The sequence below is a fragment of the Macaca thibetana genome, chromosome 2, assembly GCF_024542745.1.
Source record: "Macaca thibetana thibetana isolate TM-01 chromosome 2, ASM2454274v1, whole genome shotgun sequence".
In the NCBI taxonomy this organism is placed as follows: domain Eukaryota; kingdom Metazoa; phylum Chordata; class Mammalia; order Primates; family Cercopithecidae; genus Macaca; species Macaca thibetana.
In genome coordinates this window covers 128842831-128865994 of record NC_065579.1, presented here as the reverse complement: position 1 = coordinate 128865994, position 23164 = coordinate 128842831, and the positions used below count along the sequence as shown (strand labels likewise).

The window sequence follows — 23164 nt, the reverse complement described above, 5'->3', positions numbered from 1 at the left end:
TTTAGTTCAGCACGCTGAGGTTTGCAAAAGATTACTCTTAGGGTGCTATTGCTGTCGAAAGTGCTATTTTTGTATGTGCTTTCATGAAGCTGCTCCTATCTTGTGCCTGTATTGGTGGTACTCAGAAGGGTGTGCGCGGGGTGTAGGTGATCAAGAATCTGCAAACTGCCTAACAGAAATAACTGCCTAGTGACAGTGGATGCCTCTGTAAGGACACAGTGAAGGTGTTTCATAAGAGTCATAGACACATTCATTGAATTCGCTTCTGCTGTCTGTTCATATTTTTATATAATGAATTATTTTATAGTTGGATGCATAAATTATAGTTGGAGATAAGTGTATCTGATTAGGGTGGTCTCAGGAAAGTCCAAAGTCTTTCTGTGATCCGCTATAACATTTTGTAAATTAAAACCATCCGCAATGATGCATAACTACACACACCTACAGACCCAGGGAGATTCCCAGACAATTTCTAATTTACTAAGTTTTCATATATATATATATATATGAAAACTTATATATGTGTATTTTATATATATATATGTATATAAAGTAGGTACGCTAAGAGGTTAGAAGAAATGTGTGTTAAATAGGATCACTATCTTCTGAAAGTATAAAGCCTGGGGATGAGGATGATAAGAGTGAAAAACAAGTAAATGTAATATATTATAGGATAACGATATTGTGATGAGTAAAATACACAAACAAACATTGTTCTAGGAATTCAGAATGAGGAACGATTACTACAAGGGAGATAATGAGGAAGGATGAATGAAAGAATCGAGAGTAGAGTTTCTTCAGACTTCCTTACACAATTTGGTGACTTCTCATACATACTGCCAAATGCTTCCTCCAAAACGATAGTACCAAAAATGTATAGAGAGATTCCGGTTTAACTCATCTTCTCCAGCCCTGTGGATTACTTATTTATAATCTGTGCCGTTATTAAGGAAAGCAATAGGAATTAAAAGGAGGTCAGGCACAGTGGCTCACTCCTGTAATCCCAGCACTTGGGAGGCCAAGGCGGGTGGATCACAAGGTCAGGAGTTTGAAACCGGCCTGGCCAACATGGCGAAACCCCGTCTCTACTAAAAATACAAAAATTAGTTGGGCATGGTGGCATGTGCCAGTGATCCCAGCTACTCGGGAGGCTGAGGCAGGAGAATCGCTTGAACTCAGGAGGTGGAGGTTGCGCCACTGCACTCCAGCCTGGGCAACAGAGCAAGACTCCATCTCAAAAAAAAAAAAAAAAAAAGAATTAAAAGGAGCACCACTTTTTTATTCAGAGTGCTTAATAGTCACTTAGAATTAGGTGATTTAGCAAATGCAAAGTGTGTAGTACTGGGCCTAGCATTCCATGTCTATTTTCCCTTCATAGGTTGACATTTTAGAATATCCATGTGTTTATTAACTAAGTATATATAATGAAGAGGGATTTTGTTCCATACTGTATAGCACTAAGAAACAATGCTTGTCAAAACAAAATAAATTGTGTTTTTGTTTGCCAACATTATCGGCAATACACAGTATTTCTCTTCTCCCTGAGGCTACAGAGGTAGCAGTCCAGTAGATTTGGGGAAGGCTCTCTTGTCTTTACTGTATCTTGGGCCCAGTGATACTCTTTCAGTTTTTAAGATGGTTATATTTTTTCGTACATTGCCAAGGTTGGTTTCATTCCTAAGAAAAGGAAATGAAAGAAATATCTTGCAGCTGTCACCCGTCACCCATTCGCTCCTAAAATAATCTGGGGCACTGGTGGCAGGAGAGAAGGTTTCTAGACCAAAGCTTATCAAATAGGGGATAAGAACCCATTGATGTTGTGATGCTATGAACATAGTAGTAGTTTATGTCTAGCATTTTAAAAAGTAGGATAAAGCATATCAGATGGAATAGAATAGAGTGCAATAGAATAGAATATAAAGGAAAAAAGTAACCGTCCAGCATGCAGTAAGGATTAGTCTTATTTGAAGAAATCTTTTTATCAGTTGTATGTTTACTTTATCAGTTGTATGTTTATCAGTTGTATGCCTACTGTGTCTACAATTAATCATTATGATAATTACATTTTAAATTGTGAATCAATTAAAATGAATTTAACAAATGTAAGCCTAGGCAACTCTAAGACATACCCCTCTCTCTGCACCCCATAGTTCCAGATGTATTTTGGGGAAGGTTGTTGTAATAGTCCATTTTCATGCTGTTATTACGAACTGCCAGAGACTGGGTAATTTATAAAGTAAAGAGGCTTAATTGACTGACATGGCTGAGGAGTCCTCAGGAAACTTACAATCATGGCAGAAGGCAAAGAAGAAGCAAGGCACTTTCTTCACACGGTGTCAGGAAGAAGAGCTGAGCAAAGGGGAAAGAGTCTCTTATAACCTTCAGATCTTGTGAGAACTCATTCACTATCACTAGAACAGCATGGGGGAAACTGCCCGCATAACTCAGTTACCTCAACACGTGGGGATTATGGGGATTACAATTCAAGATGAGATTTGGGTGGGGACACAAAGCCTACCCTTATCAGTTGTCCTTTCTGTTCTGCTTCCTTAGACCTCCATATCTTACCCCACAACCCAATTCAATCCCTCTCAGTAGTCTGGAAGTGTAAAATCAGGATCCTCACTTAAGAAGCAGGGAGGCCAGGCACAGTGGCTCACGCCTGTAATCATAGCACTTAGGGAGGCCGAGGCGGATGGATTGCCTGAGCTCAGGAGTTCGAGACCAGCCTGGGCAACATGGTGAAGCCCTGTCTCTACTAAAATACAAAAAGGTAGCCGGGCATGGCGGCGTGCGCCTGTAATCCTAGCTACTCAGGAGTCTGAGGCAGAAGAATTGCTAGAAACCGGGAGGCGGAGGTTGTAGTGAGACAAGATCAGGCCACTGCAGTTCAGCCTAGGTGACAGAACAAGACTCTGCCTTTAAAGAAAAAAAGAAACAGGAAGAGAGAAGTCGATGGTGTTTTATACACTCAGACATTTACAAACACAGTGCTGGCTTCTGCTTACTAAGGTAGGGGCAGGAAGAGATTATGCTCTTTTCTACTTTATGAGATTACAGCTGTAAAATACTACAAGATGCAATCACTAAGTAGTATTAGTTCTTTTTCTTTTTCTTCTTAGAGATGGGGTCTCACTCTGTTGCCCAGACTAGAGTGCAGTGGTGTGATCATGGCTCACTGCAGTTGCAAACTCCTGGGCCCGAGTGATCCTCCCATGTCAGCCTCTTGAGTAACTGGGACTACAGGCATGCACCACCATGCCCCACTAATTTTTATTTATTCATAGAGATGGAGTCTTGCTATGTTACCCAGGCTTGTCTCGAACTCTTGGCTTCCTGTGATCCTCCTGCCTTGGCCTCCCAAAGTGCTGTGATTATAGGTGTGAGCCAGCACGCCAGGCCTAGTATTAGTTCTTAATAGCTTCTGCATTGCAACTAATTTACAAAAGGAATTCTTTATTGGATAATTATTTCCTCATAGAAACAGTGAACTTGAACTAGAGTTTGATATGAAACATTCTTTCTAAGATACATAAAGAGAATTGTGTCTGGGCCTAACAGGCCTTGACCCGAACTCTCTGTTAAAGAATAAAAACTGTTAGAAAGAATGGGTTCCATAATAGAAATGAAATCATCTCTATTAAAACCTTTGAAAGTAATATGTTAAAGAAATATTTTAAAAAGTTGATTAATGCACTCTTTTCATATGGTGGGTGAGAACCTTGTGAATGTGCACATTTCAAAAATGTACAATGAAAGTATAATAGAAAGAGGGAATGTAAGTGTTGTTTTTTTCAGATAAATGGACCATGGATTGTGTTCTCCTCGTGTATTATACACATTGCATATTGCATCCAACAATAGCATTCTAACTTTTTTTTAAATCATGTGTAGTTGCTATTAAGCTGTCTAGCAAGAAAGGTATAATTATGGTCTGAGAATTATAGAAGGATGTCATGGAGGTTCAAAAACATTAAAGCTCACATTCATAAAAAGACAATGGCGTGAATTTAAATACAGAAAGCTATGAAGTACTATGAAAACATTTTAATCTCCCAAGACTCCAGCCCATCTCCTCCCACCCTGTTTTTCTGCCAAAAACATTATGTCCTGCATTATAACTATAAATTAGTTAACCATTTCATTCAACTGTAAAGAACATTTCAACAAGCAAAAATATAGCTGTTGGATTTAAACAGTATCAACATAAAATATTGGGCACTTTTAGAAGTACTCTCAAGTCCTCTTCTCTTACTGAATTATAATACAGATTAATGTTAATCAGTCCAGTGAAATAGATCATACCTTCCATCAAACTCTGCGATTAGTTTACGAAAGCAAAGTGCCAAAATCAAGATACTTAAGCTTAAACAAAAACCATTTTGTATATTTTTGTATGTGTGGACATTTTTATGTTTCCTTAGGCAGGTTGCAATTAGAGGATGAACATAGTTCTTGGTAAAAATCTGCATGCTTTGAAAGGGTTTTGCCGTTCCAGCGAGCAGTATTGTTTTACTCGAACATTTATTTCTAGGTCCTGTGAAGCTTAACCAGTCCCTGTCAGTTCCAGTCCCCTAATTATTGAATGCCACTTCCCATGCAATTACTTTATTTCCTGCTTATACATAAAATGGGAAATAAAGATTGAGAAAAATCATGTAGTGAACTATTAATTTCTCAATTTAAAGGGTTTTCATCACTTTTATTGGTGTTATTTTGCTGTCATACTCCAGGTGCATGCTATACTCCAGCACTTTTTCTTTTAACTTAATTGCTTGCTAACATTTCCAGATGTGGAAAACAGACACATTAGTTATTCTTAATAAGTACTTTATTTTCCTTTCTCATCTGAAGTGTGTTATTTTACCTTTTCCTTTTTTTTCTAGAGCATTGGTTACAGTATAGCTTTTAGGTGCAGGTGACAAAATGCATTAGAGGTTTATTTTTCCAACACATGATGTTTGGAATTACGTGGTTCATGTTGGTTCAGAGACTCAAAGATATGAGAGCTCTGGGTTGCCTTTTCTGTGACATTGTGTGTGTGTGTGTGTGTGTGTGTGTTTATGCACATATAGAAATACATATTTTATACACACACACACACACACACACACACACGTGTAGTGTTCTCCCGTATGGTGTCCAGTTGGTCTCAGTAGTTCCCAGCATTCTTTCCTTTTGTGAAAGTTTCCATATCAAAAAGGAAGGAAAGCGAGGTCAGCATTTTATTTACTTCAAAACACAATCAGAGTAGAGACTTTTATCTAGAAGTTCTTACCAGGGTAATGGCTTGTTAAAGGTTGAATCTTGTTGCTACCCCACCCCCATCCCCAATTCATATGCTGAAGTCTTAAACTCCAGTACCCTATTATTTGAAAATAGGGTCATTGCTAATGTCATTAGTTAAGATGAGGTCATTAGAGTGGGCCCTCATCCATTAGGACTGGTGCCCTCATAAAAAAAGGAGAAATTTGGACACAGAGACACACATAAAGGGAAGATGATAGGAAGAGAGATACAGGGAGAAGATAGCCATCTATAAACCAAGCAGAGAGGTCTGGAACACATCCTTCTATCACAGTCCTCAGAAGATATCAACCCTGCTAACACCTTGATATAGACTTTCAGCTCTCTGAACTGTGAGACAATAAATTCTGTTTTGGAAGCCACCCAGTGTGTGGTACTTTGTTATAGCAACCCTAGGAAATGGATATACCCTCTTGGGCTATTAGTGGTCTCATAAGCCAATATCCCCTGGCTACCCTGCTTCCCAGCCAAGAACGACCAAGAGTTCTGGAAAGCTAGTATCTCTGGAGCTTTCATTCTCCACAGTGAAAGGCAGACTCTAAGGGTTGGGAAGAAGGACAGGCGATAGCTGTTGAGTGGACTACTAGCAGCATCTGCCACAGCCAGTTTTTCACATGTGGCACATGTCTGGCATTCACATATTTGTTAAAGAAATGAAATATTCTGAGATCGAATACTTTATCTTCCTCTGACATTGGAAGCATATAAATGGAATTTTATTTTGGTCTTGTTTCTTTGGCATTTTCCAGCTTTAAACTACCATTGCCAAAATAGAAGATATCCCATTTCTAAAAAAATTTTCCATCTTTTAAAAGTTTTTTTCCTGAAAAATAGTAGGGCCTAGAATATAGATCTTATTTCGCTGGCGGCATATTATTTTACTTTCTTTGACCCAGGCTAGAACTCATTCTGTTTGGGTTTGATGCCTTGTAAGTGCATGGAATATTCCTTTCTAAATCCACGTCCTCTTAAATTCTGTCTTTAATGGCATTGCCTACCCTTAAACCCTGTTGTGATTTACCCTGTGTTTTGAAATGCACTACTGGTTTTTGTTTTCCATGTAGATATGACATAAATCAGCAAGGAAAAATAGGATATGCTTTCCTTTTCCCTAGGAATTTCAGATACCATCATTGTCTTTTAGGAATTTCATTTCTTTTAGTAGAGTAATGCAACTTGCCCAGAATCCCTTCTCTATTTTTCTTTGTCAGTCTTCATAAAAATTGTATAGAGTATGACCATTAGAATTGATCGTCTGCGGTTTGATCTTTTATGTGACATTACCTTAGGAGCTCATAAAGCTTGTATATACATTCAAAGGCAGTTATTCCTTGTTGCCTGTAGGTGTTTGGGGGAAAAAATAACACCTTAGGATTGGATTTTTGGACCTGTTAGTCCTGTTCAGAAATGTGATATGCCTTTTATTTTAGGTTGTATATTTAAAATGGAGCTTTGGAGCCAGGCTAGCACATCAAAAAAATGCCCCTGTCACAAAAAGTAAACTTTAACATCAATCTGAATGTTACATTGAATTCATTAGTTAGGCAAGGGGCCCCCTTCTGTTTTCAGACTGGGTGCTTTTTACTGGTTATGAATAGTTGTGTGAATAGTCAAGGTTCTGTCTTTTTGAGGATCAAATTCGTTTTGAAGAAAATGTTGGATAATTTCTTTTAGATTAGCAGAGACTTCAGAATCTATTCCTTTTAAGTTTATATTGCTGGCAAGAGACTAGAACATGAAACCCCAGCATCTCTCATCACCTATTTCATTCCCGTGAAGCAAGATTGAGTGGTCTTGTCCCTTTTCTGAGTGTGAAGCATGCACTGACCTGTCTTGTTTGATTCTTATTTTGTACTTACTTTTTAAGAGGCGTTGGAGGCTCCCAAATGACTGCTGATGGGCTGAAAGCCTTTAGGAGCCTTAAATTTCAGAGATGGCAGATATGTGCCTCATAGGCCGTTAACTCCAGCGCCATCAGGAAATACTGAAGTTGAAAAAGCAGGCTGTTGGTTAATTTTCACCTCTGACCATATTGAGAACAGTGTGGCTCCCTGGAAAGAGAAACAAACCAAGAATGTGAGGACTGGGGTTGACCAGGTCTGACCAGGAAACTGTTACTATGGTCAGTCATTTAACCTCTCTGGGCCTCACTTCTTCTGGGGAGGCCAAACCATGTGCAAGGTGAGAAGATGAGCTCTGAAATTAAAATCTTAGCTTTATCAGTCACTAACTGTAAAATAGTATCTGCCTCATATGGAGTTATTATGAGGATTGTTTCATTCATCTTATTCATTCTACAGACCGATATTGAATATCTTCCATGTTCTAGGAGTTGAGGATACAGCAATGAATTCAATACAAATAAATAACAAACACATACATAAACATCTGTAGTGTTTATGTAGGGAGATCTCGTGAGGTTGTGAGATGTGCTTTGATTATCTGTGGCTGGTGGAAATGAAGGGTGTGTAATGACTTTAGATGGGGGGGAATGCACATGGTTGCATTTAAGCCAAGAAGGTGACATTTATGCTAAATTCTGAATGACAAAAAGAAACCAGAACACAAGAAGAACAAGTGTGTGAGCCCAGAAGTGACACGAAGCTCAGCATGTCTGAGAAGCAGGAACAAGAGCAGTGTGGCTAGACCTCAGAGATCAGGAGCTGGAGCTAGGGGAGCTTGAGATAGGAGAAGCAAAGCATGTAAATAGCTGCTTCGTGTGCCTGGCACATGGCTCATGGTGCCTAGTTCAATGAATGTTAGCAAATTAGCAGTTATTATCCTTCTCTCAAAAGGATATCAGAAGAAAATGCTCCTAGTAGTTTAACATTTTTATTTAAAATTAATAGTGGCCTCTGGAGAAGACAAGTACTATCATTTGGGACGTGACATTTATTAGATGATGATGGGATGGGCAATTGAGTTTTTATTGTGACCACTTGAAGGAAATTTTTTGAACACTTCTCTTTGCCTTTTTCGTTTAAACCACTGCTTTCTTATCTCTACTAACCTTTCTTCTTTTGGTTTATCTCCCCAACTTTCCTGTTATTTCCAAATTTATACCATTATGTTAATGCATTATTGGTTTCAAGCTATAAATACATCAGAATTTGTCAGAAAAAATGATGCTATCCCATCTCATAAATAATTAAATATATGTTATCAGAAGTAAATCAGAAGCTATTACACCAGAAAAATGTTAGGAAATATTCACTATATTTGCAAGTATTTCTAAAGAGACATCATAAATATTTTTGACTTTCTAGAACAATAAATTCAATTAATAGAACAGACTGTCATTTTTGTTTTTACTTATTTCTATTCAGTGAATTGGTTAAGGGGCAAAATGAAGAAAATAGCAATATTACCTCTTTTAAATAGGGGTGTTAGTAGCAATTTTAAAATCTGTTTCTTCTGGAAGTTGCCCTTTCCTAAAAAGGGAAATGGAAGCTTTTTTTTTTTTTTTTTTTTCCTTTGGCAATTTCCCCAATAGATAAAAGTAAAGATCAGGGACTAAAGGGGATAGCAAGCTGCTTTCTTAAAGGATGGTGGGGATTAGTAAGGGCTAATTGTGTGGTGATGTTGTGGTGCAAAGTTGCCCCGAGTCAGCTGAGCTGTGAACTTGCCCTCACTTCTGACAGTCTTTGAGTTCAGGAAGTTTCCAAATTATCCTCATTTTTGATAATTTGCTAAAAGGACTTACAAACGTTGCTGAAAAGTGTTATACTCACAGTTATGTTATTTACAGGGAAAGGATCCATACTAAACTCAGCTAGAGGAAGACACACATAGGGCAGAGTCTGGAAGGTTTCAAATGCACAGCTTTTATTGTCCACAGGACATCTGACCCTTCCGGTATCTATGTGTGACAATACTCAAGGAGTATGAGAGCTAAGGAGGGGAACTCGTTGAGCCTCGGTGTCTAGAGTTATTTGTTGAGACTTCATTATGTAGGTGTGACTGACTGGTTGCACATGTGGTTGAGCTGAGTCTCCACGTCATCTGATACCACATGACCCAAATCTCTCACCTTTAATCACATGGTTAGTCTTTCTGATGTGGCCAGTTTCCAACCCAAGACTATTGGGTGTGGCTGGCCCCACCCTAAGATCTAGTGTGGCCAGTCCCCATCCTAAGCAGACATTTCAGGCCCCACCCTAAGATCTAGTGTGGCCAGTCCCCATCCTAAGCAGACATTTCAATCAGCTATGGCGTAGATTACCTCCTAGAAGCTGAGGACAAAGATCAGACCTAGGGTATGGCCAAATTCCTTACAGAAGGGGTGAGAGAATATCCCTGCATGGACTGTGGAATCCATTATTCTAGAGTGTGTGTTTTACATTCTGCAGTGCTGTGTGAACTTGCTCGTGCCACCTTACCACTTTTAGGCGCAGTATTTGTCTTCTGTTGGGAATAATTATGGCATTTACCTCACAGAATATTCTGAGGAGTAATGAACACATTAGGGCACATAGGATTTACTTGAAAATTTCAGCTTTAGCAGCTGCTATTTTTATCATTTCAATGATTATTTTAATCATATTGTTATTTATTGTTGTTATACTTATGGTAAATTTTTTTTTAATGCTAACTGCTATTTGAAGTAGCTAAAATGCCAGTTCATTGTTTTGGGGCCTTTTTTGCTGCTTTTTGATCTCGTTTTGTCTGACTTTTCATGGATTCTTTGTCTCTTAGTCTGTTTATTCATTCTCTGAGTTAATAGAAACTCCTCTGTAATTTTGCTGAGCATTCCAAGCAAAATAGGAAAGTAAAGAGCTTTTTTTTCGGGGGGCCAATTTATTTGTTTTCAGAAATGCTATGGCAATGATTATACAACTGCAGTCCCATAAGTGTGGGTAGCATTATCTTATTCTTTTGTAAACTTGTAAACTCATAGTACATTAGAGAGATTTTTTGTCTGTATGTGGAAATTCTCCTCAGAGCATGTTCAAGTTCTCTTAGCCAAAGTAGAAACATCTTTAAAAAGATACTTGTTCAGTGCTGTATCTTCCTCTTCAATTTGCTAGTAATAAAATGGACATCCCACCAAATATTGAGTGCTTTTCATTCCAAATGGCAAAATAGCATTGTCAAGCTTAAGATTTGCATGCCAAGCAGATTTTATGAAATTACTTAGGTGTTCAATTAGTTTTGAATTCAGCTTTAGTTTGGCAAAGAGGCTATGACCAAAAAGACTTAATAGTGTATTCATCAGTCTACACTTAGATGTAGTTTGTTATAAAAAGTAATTACTGCAGTATGAAGTGATCTTAATATGGCAATATTTTTCATACCAATGCTAGTTCTCATAGAGTTGGTACTGCGCTGTTGAGTGGGTGAATTGATTCCCTTTAACAAAACAATGTCTACAGAGCATTTTTCTTTGTAGGCACAGTACTAGATTTTTACTAGTTGCTTATTTTCTTCAATACTGGAATGTAACTTTTTACAATACCTTTTACTGATTATTATTTTTTGGATGTCTCTCCCCCATATAGGTGAGCTTCTCTTACAAGGCCCTGTGTTTGTCAAAGAACCCAGCAATAGTATTTTCCCTGTTGGTTCAGAAGATGAAAAAATAACTTTAAATTGTGAAGCAAGAGGCAACCCGTCACCTCATTACAGGTACAGTGAAAAGTTTGAAAATTCAAATTAAAAAAACCTAAACACATTTATGTGGAGATTGTGAACTTTTTTTGCTCTGGTATATTTATGCCATCAGTAAGAAAAAAATATATGAAGCTATAGTTGTATGATATATTCAACAGATTCAATATATGAAGATTTAAATCTATATATAGCATATATTTGATTAGTTATTGATCATGGCAGAATCCCTAAAGTAAGTAATATCTTTTCATTGATTTTTAGTGCAATTTAATTTATAAACTTGGATTTACATTTATTGTGGGGATGAAATTGTGTTTTAAAGTTAATTTGAAATCATAGTTAAACAAATACTTCTGTGTCCCACCTTTTGTTTGTTTACCATTTTAATGGATTTGTGCTTGGAGATTCAATAAATATGGAAGAATAAAACACATTCTTACCAAAGTCATTTTAATGATTCTTGAAGAGAAAACATATTTCATTTGTTACATGTATATCAAGTTAAAGTCTATATTTTTAAGATTATATAAACAATTCCTCTTCACTGAAAACTTTCAAACATCATGAAAAGGTATAAGGAAAAAAGAAAAAAAAATCCATACTCCCACCACCTTAAAAAAAATATTGATATTTTGGGGATGATGATGGATTATTTGGATCAGATGGGTATTTGTATTATTAAATAACCCAGGACTAATCATTTTTACTCTTAGGAGTGCTTGTGAGACCCGCTTTCATGAAGAGATGAATTATTTATAAATTACGTGCTGCATTCTTATAAGTGGTTGAAAGTATTCAAGACACCTTTAAAACAACACTCTCTTATTGCTTCTCAGCCTTTTGGCTAAGATAAGGTGTAAAACAACACACTCTTTCATGCAATGTGAACATCTACTATGAAAACCCCATTTACACCGTTAGTTTGCTTGAAAAACCTTTTCTATAATCTGCAGAATAAGCAAACTTCAGCCAGTATTAATAAAATTTTAAATGCTTAGAGTTGTAATTTAGATCTTATTGAACCTCTGTTGTTCTCTTAAACTATATAAATAATTGAAGCCAATAGTCATGGTAAATTGGGTGAGGATTGGGGTAGAAGGTAGGTTTTTGTATTTTTGCATCTGGAAGTAATCAAGATAGTCTCTTTCAACAATATTTAACAACATATTTATTGAGGCCCTATTGTATACTTCAACAAAATAAGCATTTTAATTCCAGGTTCCTGATTAGAGTTGGCAAAGATGAGAAAAAGTTTTTCTCTGCTTCTACCTCTTTCTATAGAAATAAGAAGTTATTTAATAAAATCATTTAAAAAAGCAAGAAACTGTTTTATGAACTAGTTCCATTAATCAGACATAAGCATATGCCACATCTGGAAATATTTTCTTCTTATGGGGAAAGTTGAACAGATCAGCTTAACAAGACATTATCCTGGAAATATTTTTTTCCAGCATTTTTGTATGGCATTCTAACACCTTTTAAATGCATCTGTTTGTTTCTCCCTGAAATGAAGGATTATTCTCATGGACATAGCTGTAAATATGATAACGCAGCCATGTGAATGACTCATGTGTGGGCTCTTTTTCTGTTGTCAGGAAAGTTGTATTTCCTGGTGTTTATCTTATGAATAATTTGGTGATAAATGTGTTCAGCTGAAAAGTTGTCAAGATACGAGATTTCGTCATATAAGAATGTATTTCTAAATGAATAGATTAATTATGTTTGTATATTTTTATCACATAGAAAAATATTTTGAGCTTAGATATCCAAAAATAACCTTGTGTAGTTATTATGTCTTTTTTTTTCTTTTTTTTTTTTTTTACTAATGAGATGTTTATTTGATTGTGAGATGTTTATTTGATTGTGAGATGTTTATTTGATTGTTGAATCAGTGAACAAAAATGAATATTAAACAGTACATATGGTTTGACCCATTTTTATGCAAATGTGTTTGTTGTTAGTACTTTATACCAGAGGGGAAAAAAAGACAGGAAAGGTGTATGGTGAAATAATGGTAGTGAAATTTGGGGTTGATAACCTTTCTTATTTATTTAGTTTTTGTTTGTTTGTTTGTTTTTTGAGATGGAGTCTCGCTCTGTCGCCCAGGCTGGAGTGCAGTGGCACAATCCCAGCTCACTGCAACCTCCACTTCCCGGGTTCAAGAGATTCTCCTGCCTCAGCCTCCCAAGTAGCTGGGTCTACAGGCACAACCCACCATGCCCAGCTAGTTTTTACATTTTTAGTAGAGACAGGGTTTCACCATATTGGCCAGGCTGATCTCAAACTCCTGACCTCGTGATCCGCCTACCTTGGCCTCCCAGAGTGCATTATGTCTTTATATACTAGGTGCCTGTTGTAATACCATGGAGTCTGTATTTAAATATATTGATAACATGTAAAATGTTGATAAAGAAGTTTCACTGTTTGCATAGTGATTTTTGTTTTATTTTACGTCCTGGGATATCATCCTGGCATTTATATGTTACGATTTAAACAAAATCTGTAACTGAGACTAGGAGATGTGTGATTTATTAGTTTTAGGTTTGATAAATGAAGAAATTTAACATGTTTGGTATTGTTTGATGATTTTTGGTTTGTAGCCAAATAGAGAAGATACTTTGATTATAACTTTAAAAATTTTCTAAAGTTAAGATTTCTAACCAATATAAAATTTCACTTAAACTAAAAGTTTATGATCACTAGAAATTTAGACCTAGAAAAGCACAAGGGAAGCTCTTTTCATTCTAAGAAATATCAGACTTTGTTTTAACAAGAAACAACCCCTTGTTATTCATGTTATCTGAGTAAGAAATAGATTGTGCCACTGCAGTAAATGGGGTATGGAAAAATGTGGGTTGTAATGACAAATTTATCATGTTAGATGACATCTTTATTTTTGGCCTTATTTTTTCCCTACCTTTTAACTTTAATATTCAACTAGGTAATATTTCACATTATTCTTTAAAATGGTTCAGAATAAAATATGCTTGCTTATTTTTTTTTATTGTCCTTCAAAAATCACAAATAAATACTATAAATATATAATGACATCGAGCATATAAAAAGGAAGAATATGGTGGAATTTTTTACATGAAGTCAGAGAAAGCATTTTTTAACATATATAATCATAAATATAAGCAGATAGAGAGGCAGCCAAGGAGGAATATTAAGGACCCATGTGAAACCACTTGTTAAAGGCAATCCGAACATGTTTCTAAGGATTCAGAATAAAGTTAAAGAATCTTGTAAAAAATGTCCTTTGAAAGCCCAAAGCCTGCCTTGTAGACTGATGCCAACTTGTCTGAAGAGTGATCTTGTCTTTGTTTTTATCCCATCAGGTAAAAAGAACTCTTAATTGGCCATGTTAGAAATCCAAAAGTTCAGAAATTCTCAAGAGAAATTACTTGTCTTAGGGTTTAATTGAGGATTTTATTCTTCCTTTTGCATTTCCCTGCCTGAGCCCCAAAGCCTATATTTAAAGGTTAATTAGTGTTCAGTCTCATTGTAATTGCTGATAGTGCTGAAAGAGGTTACCCTGAGGAAGTATTAATACTTTTTCTAAATGGGAAAGATTTTCTTCCACTTTTTGTGGGGTTAGAAGTGTCCAACCAGCTAGGCTAAGATGAAAGACCACAAATAGGAGAATCCCTGGTCACAGATGCTGATGTCATTTAAAGGGGTCACGTGTTTTAGTGAGTGGGGTAAAATAGGTACATGCCAACAGGAACCAGGCAAATAACAACATTGAAAGAGGAAGGCCTGCGTGAAGAGCATATAGACATATTGAATAACGGCTGGAAACTGTCCATCATTCAGCCCCGAGCCTATCATCATGTGGTCATAACTGCTTCCCAGCACTGGCCAATCTAGGAATCCTGCTCCGGTATTACCAGAGCTTTTTAAGAGAGTTTTAAAATTTAGATATTTTCATTTTGGAATCTCTCACTTTACTGTTAACTCTAATGTGGACCAAAAAATATAAGTCTTAAGTCTGAATGAGGCCCATGTGGGCCTTGTGTTTCCAACTTTTAGTCTCACTCAGGACTTAGAGGTGTGCTGTCCAATATGGTAGCCAGTAACCACATGTGACCCTTGAAATTTAAATCAATTAAGTTAAACTAAAAATTCAGTTGTTCAGTCACAGCAGCTTCATTTCAAGTGCTTGGTAGCCACAGGTGGCTTGTTGCCACTGTATTTGACAGTACAGATGAATATGCCCAGGCTTGCAGAATGTTTCAGGTCGACCCCTGGGCTCACAACTCTTTCCTATAAATGCTCTTTAATTTTTCTCTCTTCACAAGGAAGTAAACAGAACATTATTCTCTGTCAGCTCTATAGGAACAGGTAAACACTTTTAATAGAGTATAAGGAATCTGGGATACAGAAGTTGTAAGGGCTAAATATCATTGCAAAGTGGAGGTCTTTCTTGGCCACAGTTGCCTTGAAACATGGTTCTCTATAATGGAGTCACATCCTGGACATGTTTAATTTACTGATAGTCAGCTAAATGCATTCAGTATAAGAAAGAAAGGGAAAATAAAATAATATGCTAATTTCTGCTAACCATTTATTCAAGGAATGGATGTAAGGAAGGGAAGTCTGAGTTTATTTCTTGTCTATATATTGACACATAGTAATGTATATCTAGGCACACAGAGTACTACACATAGTACTGTATTTGGCTATATATATATAGTGTGTATATATATAGTATTATGCTATCAATTCTATATACATATAGTGTTCCATTTTTAGAATATATAGTACATATATATGTGCTATATGCTGTATAGTTTATATCATAATATAGCATATATATGACATTTTTAAGCATAATTTTGATTATACGCAATTTGTCCTTTACATATTTCTTATTGCTATGTAAGATCTGATATTGTTATTTTACTTTTATGCCTCAAGGCAAGACAAGTTATTGTTCCTCTAAATTATTTTGACACTTAAAGAAATGAAATCTTTTTTGTCAGATTTCTAAGTCCAGTTCTCTGTGTTCATGCTCAAGTTCAACTCCTTTCCACATCCTGGCTTCTCTAGCTGGTGAGCTGTGGTCCCCACACCCACAATCAGCCAGGGAGAGTAATGAAATAGCCACATGGTGGAATGAAGACAAAACATAAACACTAAAGAATATCTACAGTGCCTGAGGCAAACAGAGGTAGAGGTAAGAGCCTCTTACAGGGCTATTTAAACTTGGTTGCACTATCATCTCTCCCAGGAAGCCTTCTTGACATCCTTAGTGCTGGATTCTGTGCTCAAACAATGTGCCCAACCATTGCATTGCATTGTCTGTATGGTAAAGCTTATCAAAATGAAGTCAGATTGCCCTAGTAGGCTGTAACTCCTTTAAAGGTGAAGACACCTTTAAAGGTGAAGTGTGTTCTTCATTCTTACATTCCAAATGCCTAGCGAAATAGTGAATGCTTAATTGGTGGCATCAACAAAGTGGTATAAAGTTAATAAGGGAGGAAAACAAATAACAGATTTTGGAATTCTATTACATTTCAGGAGTCAAGAATATCATGAAGGATCACAGGGTCAGAAGTTGTTAATAGTTTATTCTATAAGATATTCTTAAATGTGTATTGAGTCTGATTTTTTGGCTCCATTTAAAGACAGATTGCCTTGAGGTGACAAAGATGGCTGCCTGGAACTCCAGGCTACTCATTTCTTCTGCAAAATGTCAACTGGAAGAGTAGGGTATCTTTCTCATAAATGTCATCAAAAGCTCCAAATGGTGTCAGAAAAATGTGAAATAAAAATGAAGCTAATCCTGTCAGTAGTCAATACCCAGCAGAGATATAAAGGTTAGATTTCAGATATTAAAGGTGATAGTACAGCAAAATAAATCACATCCTTTGTTTCTCTTTCTTGTGTTTTTTCAGTGGGGCAAGGGGAATGGATATACACGTATTGATCAAACACAAGCTAAATCAGTTGGGTCACATTCACATTCTTTACCAATTGGTAAGGCTGAGACACGGAATATTCTGACTGGCCAGGCCAGGGTCATGTGAGGAGGGGTTCTTTAAAGGAGAATGGAGGCAGTGCTACCAGGAAAAGCTAAGATGGCTGCAGGGAAGGCAATAAGGGAAAACATCTGTAACACTCCTTGAAATAATATTTATTTATTTATTTATTTATTTATTTTTTGAGAGGGAGCCTTGCTCTGTCGCCCAGGCTGGAGTGCAGTGGCCGGATCTCGGCTCACTGCAAGCTCCGCCTCCCGGGTTTACGCCATTCTCCTGCCTCAGCCTCCCGAGTAGCTGGGACTACAGGCGCCCGCCACCTCGCCCAGCTAGTTTTTTTGTATTTTTTTAGTAGAGACGGGGTTTCACCATGTTAGCCAGGATGGTCTCGATCTCCTGACCTCGTGATCCGCCCGTCTTGGCCTCCCAAAGTGCTGGGATTACAGGCTTGAGCCACCGCGCCCGGCCTCCTTGAAATAATTTTAAGAGACTCCGTGATTGATATGAACCAGGTTAGAACCACGTAAAGTGAACAGTTGTTTTTAATCCCAATGTAGCTGTCTAATCTGTTTTATGTTTGTATGGATGTTCAAAATTTATCAATGAGGGAGAACTGGGAATCTATATCATAAAACACATTTTAAACATTCAATTTTTTTTAAAAAACAGCATCGCAACTTTAACTCATTTAGGTCTTTAGCAGTTGTTGCTGAAGTCTAAGTAGTTATTTTTGGATAAAGTATTGAATATGCAAATTCAGACATTCATTCTTTCAAAGGCTGCAATTATTCTCATCACTTCAGTAAACATATTAACAAACATTGCATTTGAACACAAACGCATTTGCTTATTAACTTGAAAGCTGCATCTAAAACCACAAATTGCTTCTGTGATTAAATTTCTGATTTTCCTGTCAAACCCCAAATCAAGTATTGCCTGTTGATTTAGTGTGGATGTATTTCCTAAACCCGAATCCCAGCCCCCCCAAATTTTAGTAAGTTATTTTGTTCTTTTCACATTGGTTTATGTTAAAGTTTAAAATGCAACGTTTGTTTTTCTCCAGAATATTTTTTGTATGTCCGTTGTCCAGACCAGATTTTGTGTGACACAATAGATATTCTGAAAGATAATAGCTTTATATAATCGACTGTGAGGTGAATTCTATTTGGGGATCATTTTTTAAGCTACTTGAAGTCATTTTTTTTCAGTTTTGTTAGCCTCAATTTCAAGTCGTGATATTGTCTAACCTTATTAGCAAGTTCAAATGGAAGACACAATTTAGAGCCTACTGCCTTAAATTATACCAATGATAAAATACATCTGTGTTTATATTCATTATTATTATTATTTTTTTTTTTTTTGAGACGGAGTCTCGCTGTGTCTCCCAGGCTGGAGTGCAGTGGCGTGATCTCGGCTCACTGCAAGCTCCGCCTCCCGGGTTCACGCCATTCTCCCGCCTCAGCCTCCCAAGTAGCTGAGACTACAGGCGCCCGCCACCACGCCCGGCTAGTTTTTTGTATTTTTAGTAGAGACGGGGTTTCACCATGTTAGCCAGGATAGTCTCGATCTCCTGACCTCGTGATCCACCCGCCTTGGCCTCCCAAAGTGCTGGGATTACAGGCTTGAGCCACCGCGCCCGGCCTATATTCATTATTGTTATTCCATACTAGCGTGGTTTTGTGGAAAGGTTGTCATTGCTGATAATAACTAATATGTTAAATAATAATGACTAGTAAGATAAAGGAAAACAGTGATGCATTAATTCCCTATCTTTAAGATTGTTTATTGACAATAAAGATGACCACAGTCAGTGAAGACTATGTGGAGGTTAGTTAGGGCTAGGATAGAGAATAGAATTAGATTGCTTTATTCAAGAAACTTCTACTAGTCCCTGTCATGTACAAAGTATGATGCCTGATGATAGAAATTCAACAGTGATTGAAATAGCCATTATCCAGCGGAGCTTACGTACTTTGAAAAGCTCCTTTTGACCCTTAGAATTTAGGCTTTTTTTACTGATTTAACTCATTATACAGATTTGTGTTTACACACACACACACACACAGAGACATTCATTTTCTTTCTCTCTCTCAAACATAGTTTGTTCTTTTTATTGGAAGGCGGTGATTTTTATACCCTCAGCCACTGATGTTTTAGTTTATTTCGTGAAAGTGACAATGAAAGTTTTTATCATTTAGGAGTAATAACTACCAGTTTTGAAATATCTCCTGTGTCAAGTGCATTATGCTTTCTATTCAAGAATCAAAAATTGTTGGCCTCAGGGCATAGCGCTGTTTTAAGGAAATTGTATTCAAATTCATTTATAGGTGGAAATCTGCCCTAGACTCCACCATTATATTTTATTAGGCTTGGTCCAATTCTCTCAGACACTACCTTTTCTAGCCAGTGTCCCTGTTGTGTGTAGAAAATGTAACTAAGATTTAAAAGAAGGGGATTGATCAAAGATACGCTCCCTTAAGTAGGCCAGTAACCCAGGACTTCTAATTCCAGTACCCCAAATATTTCTCTCTGATTATTGACTGAGACACAAGTTCACATAGAACCTTCACACAAACCAGTTTAAGAGGATGAGAGCTCATTGAGAATTACTAGATTTGTGAAATATGAGTAATAAATCATTTCTCACTTGTGATTCTAAAAGCAAATTCTAATTTGTATAGAATGAGTGTTTGAACACTGAAGGCTGACACTGAACGTATAGGATCATTCAAGAGTGTTACAACATGATGATTATGCAAAGGTGTTTAATCTTGTGACATTTACCACCAAGCTGAAGCTACAAGGCTAGTCTGCTTCTGGAGCACAATGTAAATGTTATATGATTGAAATGCTGGTATGTGTAGCCGTAAGAGACATGAGGTTGCCTTCTTTTGCTCCAGATCACTGCATTAAGCCTTTTGGAATGGGATTTGGGAATGCAAATATACTTTTATGAAGTTTTAAATAATTTTCATATTTCAAAAAGATTTCATTCTGATAGAGTTCCTGGTGAACTTTTAAATTCCTTGATAAAAGTAGAAATTTATAACTTGTACAAAGAATTATGAATATGCATAACCAAAAGGCAATGTTTACTACTAAAAGCTTCCCAAATTTATGACCTGAGTGTGCCATTTACCTCTCATACCTTACTACTGAGTGTTGTGTTCATAAAGCCCGGACAGTTGGATTAGTTTCCTGCAAAGAAAATGAGTCTAATTTGAAGATTTATTGGCCGCATACTTTGTAAAAGAAGGAGCTGAGCCTGCATATCCTTTTAGGTTTTTTTGTTTGTTTGCTTGCTTGTTTGTTTGAGACAGGATCTGGCTCTGTCTCCAACACTGGAGTGCAGTGGTGCCATCTCAGCTGGCGGCAAGCTCCATCTCCCAGGCTCAAGCCCTCTCATCCTAGTCTCCCGAGTAGTGGGGACTACAGGTGCATGCCATCACACCTGGCTAATTTTCACATTTTTTTTTGTAAAGATGGGGTTTTGCCATGTTGCCCAGGCTGGTCTCAAACTAGTGGCTTCAAGAGATCTGCCCAGCTTGACCTCCCAAAGTATTAGGATGACAGGCATGAGCCACTGTGCCTGGCCCTTAATATTCATCTCTTATATGAATGAAAATACTAGACATACTTAGAAGTCAGTCCCAAATATGAGTATTTTGCGTTAGTAACTTAGGTATACTATTTTGTTTCTTGGGATAAAATATTAATAACTGTTGGCAGCTTAGGCCCAGAGATTACTTGCACATTTCAGAGTTTAAACAAAGACAACCCTTTTGAATTCACATATTTTCAGCAAGAGGAAAAACAATCAATGTTTAATAAGATATTGAGAAATTTTATATAACCTGGGGTGAGCTCCATTTAATGATGACTAGTATTAGGCAGGAGAAAAATAATTATATTGCTTTGTTAAAATAAACATTCTTCTGGTTATGGCAAGTATAATTTAGCTCTAAAGAGTTTACTAACTCGAATGCACTAATACTTTGAGAACACATTTAAAAATACAGGAACATATTTTAAAAATAATAGTCTTTGCCTTTTCACATAGTGAAATAATCTAGGGATTGTGTCTGTATGATGAATACCTAACTAAAGGAAGTGAGAAGCATTTGTGTGTAATGGAACAAATCTTTTCCATTTTGGTTCTTTAGTCAAAACTTAAGGATGATAGCTTTTACATCTTAGACACAAAATGAAATAAAGTATATTCCAGCATATTTTATGGTTTCTTAAATCTTTCCAGCTATTAAATCCATAAGAATAAGTGCTTCTCCATATTTTATTTATCTTTAAAATTTTCCATACAGCCACTGTACCTTGATTATTCTTCAGCTAAACACAAAAACACAATTTTCAAATGAAGCCATCAGGCATGCTTAGTCAGGCCATAAACATTCGAACTCCTGAGCTAAAAAGTGTTTTTTCGTATAAAAACTGCTCTTTTTAGGTGAGGAAAACTCAAGTGCCCTTTGTCATGAGAGTCTTTCATTCAAAAGTGTTTGAACTTAACTGCATCTTTCCTGATTTGTGTTTAGAGGAGTTTGTCCTGCTGCAAGCATTTAGTCACTTGGTAACTGAGAAATCTCTTACAGCTTAAAAAATTAAACCCACCCACTTGTGATTTACTGTCAGATGTATTCTTTAAAAGTCAGTGTCAGTATATGTTCTCAGCCTACTTTTTGCTGACTTCTCAGGGCAGGTACCAATGTTGTCCAACCATAAGTGGAAGACACAGTCTGTTCCATGTAAAAGGAGAGGACTAAAAGCATTGAATCGAACATAGAACTAATGTGCTAGGAATGGAACAAAAGAGAAGCAAAGGGGACAGATGGGTTTGCAGCCTTTGATGGGGCCTCCTCCCATACTAGCCATGACATTTGCCCGTTTGTTGAATGCCTACCCTGTGGAAGCACTGAGCTGAGAGCTTTGCATACATTGTCTGAATAAATTTGAAGAGCAATCCTATGGGATAGATGGCATTCTCTCCATTTTATATGTTAAAAGCTTAGGTTCAGGAGTGTTAGGTCATTTTCCATGGCCATGCGGTGGGTGTCAGGTGAGTCCAACTGATAAACCAATGAGCAGTTGTTACTGAATCCCATTTCTTTTCATTATACTGTTGCTTGAAAGGCATAGCTAAGGCCTGGGGATTAGGCAGAGGGGGTGGGGTTGGGAACAGAAACTAGGAAACTAGGGGAAAAATTATCTACGAAAATGTGAGCTTCAGGAAGTCAAGAACCTTTTACCACAACTTGAGAACATGGAAAATTGCCCAATATAGACACTTCATAAATGTTTTTTTGCTGACTGAGAAGAACGGAGGGAGGGAGGAAGAGAGGAAGAGAGGGAGAGAGGGAAGGAGGGAAGGAGGGAAGGAAGGAAGGAAGGAAGGAAGGAAGGAAGGAAGGAAGGAAGGAAGGAAGAGGGAGGGAAGGGCTCTCTAATCGGCTGTTGAATATGAAATAGGCTAAATTAAAAGTGAGCAGTTCTTTTCTGCTTGTGTCTACTGTAGGCAGTCCATGGTTACTTTTGGGGGATGGTCTAGATCAGTTTTTCTTAAACTTGAATATGCATATTAGACCCTGGGAAATCTTAAGATGCAGATTCTGACTCAGTAGATGTGGGGTATTGCCCTAGATTATGCATCTCCAACAGGCTCTCATGGGGTGCTGATGCTGGCTTGCAGACCATATTGTGTTTCAGAGTATTCACAAAGAGTGTGAATGGACACTTTTTCTTTATTTTACTTGCTTTTCTGAATTTCTGTGGTTCTAGGACTTGGGATGGAATAAGATGAAAGAAGGTTTATGAGTGCTCCCATTTCAAATTCAAACCTTAAGGTAGACCTAAAATCAAAATGAGATGTTCATGCAGATATGAAATTGACTTGGGAAGGATCATAAGAGAGTTACTTTACAAGTAAACCGAACAAAAACCAACAGCAGAAATCTGCCATAAATAAAAAAGATGTAGCTTTTTCTTTCTAATTTTGTTCCAGTTCAAAAGAGAAGAGTTGGAACCTCCAGTGTGTTCTCTTAATTTCATTTGGGTCTTCTTATTAAAATGTTGCTTTAAGACCTGAGGAGTTCGTATGTGAAGGAAAAAAGAAAAAGTGAGCAAGCCTTGAGTTTTAAAATTAGCAAATGATAAAATATCACTTTGAGCAGTATGGATTAAACTTATAAACTCACCCATTTTCTTTACTACTCAGTCATTAAAACTTCATTATGCATTATTTCTGATATAGAAAA

At 37.0% G+C, this 23164-nt stretch overlaps 1 protein-coding gene across 2 annotated transcripts in view; it reads left to right on the top strand.

The window, feature by feature from the left end:
- The window catches only part of CNTN3 (contactin 3), a 340485-nt gene that overhangs the window by 98616 nt on the left and 218705 nt on the right, over window positions 1-23164 (top strand). For both annotated transcript variants that reach the window (XM_050778567.1, XM_050778566.1), the window contains exon 3: window positions 10806-10932. In XM_050778567.1, the coding sequence (XP_050634524.1) occupies window positions 10806-10932 (127 nt within the window). The remainder of the gene's footprint in view (window positions 1-10805; window positions 10933-23164) is intronic.